General features: G+C 42.4%; 1 protein-coding gene across 1 annotated transcript; it reads left to right on the plus strand.

The window, feature by feature from the left end:
• The first annotated feature begins 2,286 nt into the window (after window positions 1-2,286).
• Window positions 2,287-2,758, plus strand: LOC135708606 (uncharacterized). Its single transcript, XM_065230708.1, has one exon. It carries the CDS (start codon window positions 2,287-2,289, stop codon window positions 2,707-2,709), a length of 423 nt encoding a protein of 140 aa, XP_065086780.1. The 3' UTR covers window positions 2,710-2,758.
• Window positions 2,759-10,400: the final 7,642 nt, after the last annotated feature.

Consider the following 10,400-nt stretch of genomic DNA (forward strand, 5'->3'; position numbering starts at 1 on the left):
ACAAAACAACAGATAATAAACAACAGGCCAGTTAGTAGCCAACAGATCGTCAGGCAATAAAGACTTTGAAATAGAAGTTTCTAGTAATGGTGCTATTTTCCGAGCCACTGTGTTTCTCCAACCCACGAACACGGAGTGTACAACAGGCTGGTTTGCAATGAGCACTCATATATAGGATTTCCAGTGAAAACTAGATGTATGAGTGCTCATTGCAAGCCAGCCTATATTACATGATATAAGCCATAGTCTGAACCGTACATAAATCTGGATCAACAATAGAAAAGGGCCCATCAGCATTTGTAAACAAACCGTTCCAAAGCCCTTTACTTACAAAGCGAAGGCCACCCACGCAAACCAACACCATCATCGGATAGGGGAAAATTCCACCTACACGATGATGGTGTTGGTTTGTGTGGGCAGCCTTCGATTTGTGAGGAATGGGCTTTGGAATGGTTTGTTTACAAATGCTGATGGGCCCTTTTCTATTGTTGATCCTGAAATAATGATTCAATTTGAAAGGGACCGGGGCTAAATCACAAATTATGTCCCCACGGTAACTGAAATAAACACGAGTGCTGACCGGTTGCTTAGATTGCAGGATGAGATTTAAACTCGTTATTTTCAGTGTGAGAGCCATGGATGCAAAGTATTACAACATTTTTATCCTTACATTTGTATAATCCACATGTATATTATGCAATTAAGAAACTAGAGAGTATTTAAATAATGCTCAGCATAAATAATAAACGTATACCCCAGCAATTTTCCTACAACCAATGACTGCAGATTCTTCCATTCTTTTAAAAGGTCCGATTACATCGAAGCCCTTTCTCTCATCAAAGTCAAAAGAATTCAATCATGCATCGCTCCGAGAAGATTGCCATTATCATTTGCCGAGAACTGGAAAAAAAAAACAACAACCTTCCATAGATTGACCTCCTGCAGCAAAAAAGAATGTCCCACCCCTCTTTCACCGAAGGCCAAGATGCAAATCCATATCTGAAGTCAATTTTCTATCTACATAAAAATGCAAGATTTTTGCCTCGTTCCACTCCATTGCACTCTGCTGCATCTTGAAAGAATTTTCGCTCCCCTTGGAACTCCCTTGTCCCATTCCGTTGTTATGGCGAATCTATTCAGCCAGGGGGTTTTCAAGGAGTGTGGACCATATTTTTCCACTTTGCCCTCCCAGCTTGAGTAGAAATTTCCTTATTCTTAACAATGGTTGTTGGCACGGCACAGGCGAAGAAATGAAAAGAAACAACACAACAAATCCTAATGGACGTGATATTGAGCCCCGAAGCGATTGAAAGGAAAACTGGAGCTGGTTCTCGGCTGCAGTCTTTGACTTCTGTGTTGTTTCGTAGTGGGAGAATGGTTCCCGAAAACGGTTCAATGCGACCCATTTGCTATACACGAATATTGGTGGAGTGCGGCTAAGTCCGTTTGTCTGCGGGTGACAGAAAGTGCGAGAAATTCAATTTTCGTTCATCGGTGAATAAAATTTAACGATTATTTTTATTTCGAAAGCTGGCTGCCATGCAAGAAGGTGGCTTTTATCACAGGAATTGGAGTCTTTGGGGAGGTTAGTTTTTAGTGCAATGGAAATCTGACACGTCCGAGTGATTTTTTTTCCTTTAGTGTTAAGACCATTACAGAAGCTAATATGGGATGAAGTGAGTTAAAATAGATCGGAGATAGTGTTTTCTTAATTTGCTAGAATTCTTGGTCCTAAGAGAGTCAGACAAAATAAAATCATCTTTAATAAAACTAGTAAACTGTAACTGTGCTTAGTAGAAGGCGACCTGTGGACCCTTCGCAGACTACGAAACTGGCAACGTGTGGCCATGGATCGAGTAGAGTGGAGACGACTTCTTCGGACAGCAGAGGACATCAAGGTCTTAGCGTGATTGGTAAGGTAAGTACTGTAACTGTACTTACAATTCACAGTTTACCCTCCATTTAACGAGAGGAAAGAGCAAATTATCCAACTGAAAAGGTTGATTGAATTCTACATCAAACAGCTTATATTATAAAAAGTAAATCATCCTTTCAGAAAAAAAAATCAATTATACAAGCGCTGACCGTTGATGAGACGGTTGGCCGGTGAACATTTCGGTCCTGACCTTTTTTACGTGCGTTAAAATGACATCCACTCAGAATAAAGAAATAAAAAAAAAAAAAAATTAGTTGGGCACCATTTTGTCCCAACTGATTGAGGTCTCAGAAGGCCATCGATTCAAGCTCTGACCTCACTTGTCACCTCACTGCAGTGCAAAAGCAACCATGTCTCCGTCAATCAACGAATCCATCGTCGAGCTGATGTTTCTGGCTTCGAAGATTAGCAGCCCGGCCGACCGGGTCCGGGTGACGGAGTGGATCAAGAAACTGTCGGAAACGGCCACCGAAGCGGATGTCCATTCGAAACTGGTGGAAGAGTACCTGGAGTATTTGAAGATGTTGCTGTCATCGTCGCCAATTTACTTCGTGGATCCATTCAAGAACTATCCTCCGAAGCAGAAGCTGGCTCCCCTGGCCGAATCGCTGGGTAATTCTCTTGCCAACGAGTGTCCGTACCTGCCCCGATCTGGGCCGCTCAAGCCGATTGTGCTGCATAGGTCCGACGACGACACAGCGGTTATTTCCGTTAATCAAAATCAGAATGGTGAAGTGCTGTGCTATATGGCAATTGCCCCTCGAAACGAGTAGGATTGTGTTGATGCGGGGGAACAAATTACACTGAGTTTGATTAACTATACACACGTGTTTTTCCTTTTCTATCGTAATTCATAAGAAACACATGTTACTGGCTTGCTTAAACAAAGAAAAAGGGTAGTCCATTAAGGACACCTTGTGCGCAATATATAAAGTGAGATTCATTTCCTCTCTTGAAAAAAGGATTTCTCCCCCCCACACTGTCCTCTAAGCAAATTGTGGAAATTCCTATCTTGAATCGAGGTAAAAGGTCAAATTTTACTTCAAAACCTACCCCGTGTTTTCTTCACTGATAAAGTGGTATTTATGTTCCGGAGAATCAAATGATTCATTTTCGAGAAGCATCAATTTAGACCGTTCATCTGAATTTGGTTACGAGTACCAACGAATTCTGCCTTCTACCCACTCGTATCAGATTTGGGATCCGTAGAAATTGCGCTTTGGTTGATGCTAGCTAGAAGAGTGTGGAGTAAATGATTAATGCGAAAATTTGGGAAGGTAGAAAGGCAGGAGGGGGGGAGGCAGAGTTTTGGCGAATCAAATATACATCATCGTGGGCCCACACGCACAGAAGTCATCATATTCAAAGCGAGATCGAAGCACCTTCATCTCTTGATATTAATGTGCTTTCATGTGTTCATGTTATTAAGTTTGTCGATTTTGTTTGATCAAAATTAAAATGTATTTCTCCTACGTTTAATACAAAGCCCATTCACCTATTCCATGAAGCTTGATTGAGCTGAGTTTTGCGTCGAATATGACTCAATTTAATGTCAAAGTTGACGTTCGTATATGTCAGTCTCAGAGCACTTAAATTTACATTAATTTTTCTAAGTGTGTATGCTCGGTTGCATAATCTTTGAATTGACTTGATTGAGATTCCTAAACTGGTATATGGGTGCCGAAACGAGTCCAGGCCAGAGCACTAGGAATCTTTGTGCTTTTGGAATGTGGTGTACTTTCGAAGCACATAGAAAGACACGACTCGATGGTTGTCGAAAGACTCTTTTAAATTCATAATTCAGAACCTCTTTATAGTTAATTAGTGATTATGTTTTATAATTTACAAAACATACCGTATGCACGTTTGCAATACTATTCGTTCGTAACTGACCTAAAGTGGCACCAGTGGTGTAGTGGTAAGCGTGATTACCTCTCACCCCAGCAGGCCTGGATTTAATCCCAGTCGGCGCCGCCGGGATGTTCTGAGGCATAATATCTCTGTTCGATAACTGTACTGGTTCCCTTCAGATTACTCTCCAAAATCGCCAAGCGCAGTAAAATCCGTGGGGTTGGTTGGGGTGGGATGATTAGCAACCAAACTTTATTGTGGGAGAATTTGCCACCGTTTTCGCTGGTTTCTGCGTAGTACAAAAATACCAGTGTACAGATTCAACACTTAACACTTGGGCTATTTATTTTACTAAATCAACTAACAAGTACTACAAATATAATTTAGAATCAAAAAACTGCTGCCCGAATTGCAAGCTAACTCCAACTCTCTCTTTTGGCAGTATTGTGTGTCGCAAAAGGCCCAAAAACTATTGACGAATCCAACTTAAACTAATGCACGCCTGGTGACAGGAATAAGCACTATCCGAAGGTGATCAGATAGTGACAGCCCTTGGAAATTTCATTATTTTTATGGAAATTTGTTTAATTACAGTGCTAGTTCGTGTAAATATGCTATTAAAATGAATGAATCTTGTACAAAACCTGAAAAACTATTGTAATATGAGTCTATCCTAAAATAAAAATTACGAGTTTAAAAACAAAATTGAAAAAACATGCTAAGGTTATGGATTTTTTTCTGGCAACACTGCTAGCTACGTTTTCTGCTGCGATTAGGTCGTTAATTAGTGATACTTTTTTCGGTGTTATATCGGTTATAAAATACTTTTTCGTCGTTCGTGATTCAGTTTTTGTACTACTGCTTTCCGTTTTCGTGAATTTCGTTCGGTGTGTTGTGATTTTCGTGGTGCGGTGATAAAGTGAAAGTGACTCATTGTTTACATACACTTTCCCAAGCACTCCCCACGCGAATTTTTTTTTCCGAAGCGCCATCTGCCAGCAAAACTTTTAAGCTTGCAATCTTTCATTGAGCTCGTGGTGTAACTGCTGCATAAATTTCGGCGAATTGCTGTCGTCTGGACCCTACTGTTGTATTGCGCTACGTTGGAATTTCGTTGTTGGTCTGCATCGCCTTGTTCCTGCAAAATGAGTGTAATCTGCCACGCTTGCACCAATGATGTCCAAGAGGAACGCATTACCTGCCGTGGGTTCTGTAGCGCGGTGTTTCACCTAAAATGCTGTCACCTGCCAAGTGAAATGTTGGATGAAATCGATCGGAATAGGCAGCTCTTCTGGATGTGTAAATCCTGTGCTGCCATAATGTCAGACGTTCGTCACAAGAAAAACGTGAAGGCTGCTTACGATGCTGGTTTGGAGAAACAACTGAGCGGTCATACTGAGCTACTGGGGAAACTAAAACTGGAAATTCTGGAGGAATTGAAAATCGAAATTCGATCCAATTTCACAAAGTTGACCAATACCACTTCCACCACTCCGGTGTCCTCTAGACGGTCTGGTAATAGGTCACGCACCATAGGAAGCCGACGGTTATTCGAGAAAAAGGACAATAACTTGCCACCTCTTATGACTGCTACACGGTACCAAATTTTGTTCATTTAAGTTAAAAATATATATGTTTATTAAATAAAAATATGAATAGTTCAAAGTAAATTACAAACATGTTTTCAACAAAAATATGTATGTTTAAAATAAATTCAAAAGCATGTTTATTTCAACAATACATAATCTGGGTAGTCAATTTTTAGCGTGTCCTTTTTTCCTTTTTTTTACATTCGGCAAACTTAACCGAAAACGGCCTGCAAGCGGCGAAACCGAAATAGAGGGTCCGGAAACCCACGCAAGCAATTGTTCCAAGCTCGACAAAACCGGTGGAACATCACAATATTAACGTCAATCCGTCGTTTCTGATACCGATCCCCATATCATCCTCACCCCCTACCCGACGTCGAATAAAAAACAGATCATCCCCGAACACTAAACTTAGAAAGAGGCCGGTATGAGGACCAGCGTCAGAAACGACAAAATGACGCTAATATCACAAAGTTTCACCGGTTTTACTGAACTGGATCGGCCTCCCGTATCCAAACATCCACAGACTTTCCATAATCACAGGAATTTCCATTAATTTGCTATCCATTTTATTTTGATTTTTTCAGTATTCAAATGATAAAATAATTTCAAAATATGTTTGTTTATTTTAAACATGAAAAGCATGTTTAAAATAAAAATATTAATTTTTGATTGCATATAGTTTTCAAATAAATCAAAAATATTCACGTTTATTTTCAACACGAATATTTTTAAAATAAACGTAACATTATTTTTGTTTTAAACATTATTATCAATGGATTCAAACGTAGAATACGTTTGAAATCAACCTAGTTTATGTTTGTGGCCAGAACAAACTGAGTTTACGTTTAAATTTACCTAAAATATTTTTGTTTCGACGGTAAATTTTTCTGCGTGTACCGGAGATTCGCCGTCTCCAAGTCTAGGCCGTCTAATTGTTCCCGTTTCTAAGGATAAGTTTTGGTTATACCTATCTCGGATTTCCCGTGACGTTTCTGCTGAGCAGATCACCGAACTTGCCAAGCATCGTTTGTCAACTGAGGATGTTGAAGTTATCCGACTGGTTGCTAAGAGTAAAGATATCCAAACCATGTCGTTTGTCTCCTTCAAAGTAGGCGTCTCTACAAATTTGAAGGCGAAAGCATTGTCGTCCTCTACATGGCCCAAAGGAATGCTGTTTCGTGAATTTGTTGACAACCGCAAAGCCGAAAATTTTTGGAAGCCGCCTGGATTGCCAATAAATACACCGCAGACAACTCCGAAATCCAGCGAGTCACCTCATCAAATGCCTATGACGGAGTGATATCACTGAGTCAAGACCCAGAGCCACTACGTCGTATTACCTACTACCCGAATCCGGGACGCTCACTTGCCGCTAGCTTCTTGGAAGCCCCTGATCCCCTCATCACAGTCGAGCACCTCCAGCCAGCGACCTTCAGCCGTCCCGGTCCTGTGTATGAGTCCGGAAAAGGGGTCTTCCAAAATCCAACTGCAGGCGAGTATTCTAGTTTTCCGAATAATTCTGTCCCTGAAACGCTTATCACTTCTAGTCGTAATTCGTCAATAAACTCGTTCGTGGTTTACCCTAGTCGGACACCGGGACGCACACTTGCCGCATGCTTTTTGGAAGCCCCTAATTCACCCATCGCAGTCGAGCCAATTCTGCCAGCGACCTCCAGCCGTCCCGGTCCTGCGTTTGGATGTGAAGATGGGGTCTTCCAAAACCCTATTTCAGGCAAGTACGATGATAATTCGAGCAATTCTCTTCCTAAAATGTATGATGCTTACAGCCGCTTATTGCAAAACAAATCACATCCTGTTGTCTTCAACATGCCACTGGGACGCACACTTGCCGCCAGCCTTGTGGAAGCCCCTAGTCCTCTCATCGCAGTCGAGCCTAAGCTGCCAGCGTTCAACAGTCGTCCCAGCTCTGCGCATGAGTTGAGAGAGGGGGTCTTCCAAAATCAAACCGTAGGCAAGTACAGTCAGCAAACAACAACTTCTCTGCCTGTAAATATCTTGGTTTCCAGAGTACCATCTTACGTCTCTGCTCCACGACAATTGTGGTCTAATATTGACAATAACAGCACACCAGCCTCACCATGTTCAATCCAGTTGCCGCTGCACGTCGCAGGTAATTCTCCAGAAGCATCGAGGCCCTCTGACCTTGTCCTGCAAGATGCTGTTTTTGTTCATCGCAACCGACTCGTTCCTGAGATTGAAAGTGGTAGTCCTGTGATCCACCCAGTCTGCGCTCAGACTCAACAGATTACTGGCATGCCTCCCTCAAATTCTTCTTCTCAACTTCGTATCTTCTATCAAAATGTCCGTGGACTCCGAACGAAGATCGATGCCTTCTATCTCGCTGCGGCAGATTCGGAGTATGATGTGATAGTTCTAACCGAGACGTGGCTCGACACTTGCATCCTATCAACTCAGCTATTTGGTGGATCATTCACTGTTTTTCGGACTGATCGCAATCCACTGAACAGTAGAAAGCTGCGCGGCGGTGGAGTTTTGATTGCAGTGTCTACCAGATTGTGCTGCTGTGTCGACCCAGCTCCAGTTAGTGATGCTTTGGAACAGCTGTGGGTAAAAATCAAATTGCAAACGTGTTCAGTCAGTATTGGAGTATTGGTATATTATATTAGTTCAGTAATATCATGCTTGAAACCTCATGATTTTGCGCTTCAGTTCGGTGACTACAATCACCCCAACATGCATTGGACTGCTTCAGAGGATGGCGGACTTCATATAGATTCCAGTATATCCCGTTTTTCAACTTCGGATGGTGCTCTATATGATGCCTTTTGTTTCAATGGTCTGACGCAAATCAACTCTGTGAAAAATGCCAGTTCTCGTACTCTTGACTTAGTACTGGTGAACGATACAGCACTACCTAACTGCAGCATTTCTGAAGCGGTTGAATCTCTTGTAGAACTCGACACTGCACATCCCGCTATTGAGGTTGCCGTTTCTTTGCCGTCACCAGTGAGATTTGATCAGCCACACGAGAACCCGCAATTTGATTTCCGTCGTGTCAACTATGACTTGATGAGTGAAGCATTTTCTGTGATTGATTGGCAATTTTTGGATGACGAACGAGATCTGGATGACATCGTTGAGTCGTTCAACTCTGAGATACGTCGTGTTATCGAAGCTCACGTGCCACTTCAGCGTCCTACTCTGAAACCTCCATGGACAAACAATCGGCTTCGTAGATTGAAGCGCCGTCGACGTACTGCTCTTCGGAAATTCAAACGTAATCGATCACAACACCTGAAACGTCGTTTTGTTCTGGCCAGCAATAAATACACTAGCTTTAACCGCGAAATGTATGCTCGTTATATAGACCGTACGCAGAGAAATCTACGCCTGCATCCCAAACGTTTCTGGTCATTTGTTCGGTCGAAGCGTAAGGAAAATGGGTTACCTTCGTCTATGTATCTCAGTGCCCGCTCTGCTAGCACAGATGCCCACAAGTGTGAGCTGTTTGCTGATCACTTCAAGAGTGCCTTCTCGGACATGTCGATTTCGTCCTCGCATCTAAATGCAGCCATCCATGACACACCATCAGATAGGCTCGACTTTGGAATTTTCCAAATCACTGAGGAGCACGTACAAAAAGCGATACGTAAACTTAAACATTCTGCGTCATACGGTTCGGATGGTATTCCTGCATGCATTCTTAAGAATTGCTCAAGTGTCATATTGATGCCGCTAGTGAAATTGTTTAATATTTCATTACAGCGAATGACATTCCCATCCGCGTGGAAGACTTCGGTCATGATTCCTATTCACAAAAAGGGGGACAAGTGTGATATTTCCAATTACCGCGGGATAACGTCGTTGAATGCTTGCTCCAAACTCTTTGAGATAATCGTGAACGATGCCTTGTTCGAAGCTAGCAAGAATTACATCTCTAGTGCCCAGCATGGATTTTTTCCAAAAAGATCTGTGACAACGAACCTCACTCAATTCACTTCATTGTGCATTCGATCGATGGACGCTGGCATGCAAGTAGATGCTATATACACTGATTTCAAAGCTGCATTCAACCGAGTGAACCATGCTATTCTGCTTCGAAAACTCGAGAAATTTGGAGTATCCGTCGCCTTTGTTCGTTGGTTCGAATCATACCTGTCAGGACGGTCTATGAAAGTTAAATTAGGCTCCTCACATTCAACCGCCTTCCCGATTGTATCCGGAGTTCCACAAGGGAGCAACCTAGGCCCCCTATTGTTTTCGCTTTTCATTAATGATGCATCGTTTGTTTTACCATCTGGAAATCGTGTTTTCTACGCCGATGATGTTAAGATTTACATGGTAATCACATGCATCGAGGACTGTGCCTACCTGCAGAGTTTGTTGGAGTCTTTTGAGGATTAGAGCAAACGGAACTTACTGGAACTGTGTGTAACGAAATGCAACACTATTTCGTTTTCCAGAAAACGTCATCCGATCATCTTCCACTATCGTCTTGCTGGTCATGATCTAGAACGGCTGAATCAGGTTAGAGACCTTGGTGTGATATTGGACTCTGAACTTAACCTCCGGACACATTATGCTGATGTGATTTCAAAAGCGAATAGGCAGCTTGGATTTATCTTTAAACTTGCCGATGGATTCCGTGACCCTCTGTGTCTGAAATCACTGTACTGCGCCTTGGTTCGCTCGATCCTTGAATCTGCTGTAATAGTTTGGTGTCCGTACAGCAGTATATGGGTTGACCGTATAGAATCGGTTCAAAGAAAATTTGTGCGCCTAGCTCTTCGTTATCTACCTTGGCGTGAACATCTAAATCTACCTCCCTACGAACATCGATGCATGCTGTTAGGAATTGAAACACTGGAGAAACGAAGGTCTGACATGCAAGCGGTTTTTGTCGCCAAAGTATTAACTAGTGAGGTGGATGCACCTGCCATTCTTGCCGATATCAACGTTTATGTACCTGAACGCCCCCTTCGTCGGCGTAACTTCCTGCATTTGGCATCCCGCAACAGTCGATACGGGCAACACGACCC

Source organism: Ochlerotatus camptorhynchus, unplaced genomic scaffold, assembly GCF_037179485.1.
Source record: "Ochlerotatus camptorhynchus isolate MF236.1 unplaced genomic scaffold, CSIRO-AGI_Acam_v1.1 ptg000330l, whole genome shotgun sequence".
NCBI classification, from domain to species: Eukaryota; Metazoa; Arthropoda; class Insecta; order Diptera; family Culicidae; genus Ochlerotatus; species Ochlerotatus camptorhynchus.

Coding starts and splice junctions, on each gene's coding strand:
- LOC135708606 (XM_065230708.1), top strand. CDS start 2,287: ATGTCTCCGTCAATCAACGAATCCATCGTCGAGCTGATGTTTCTGGCT.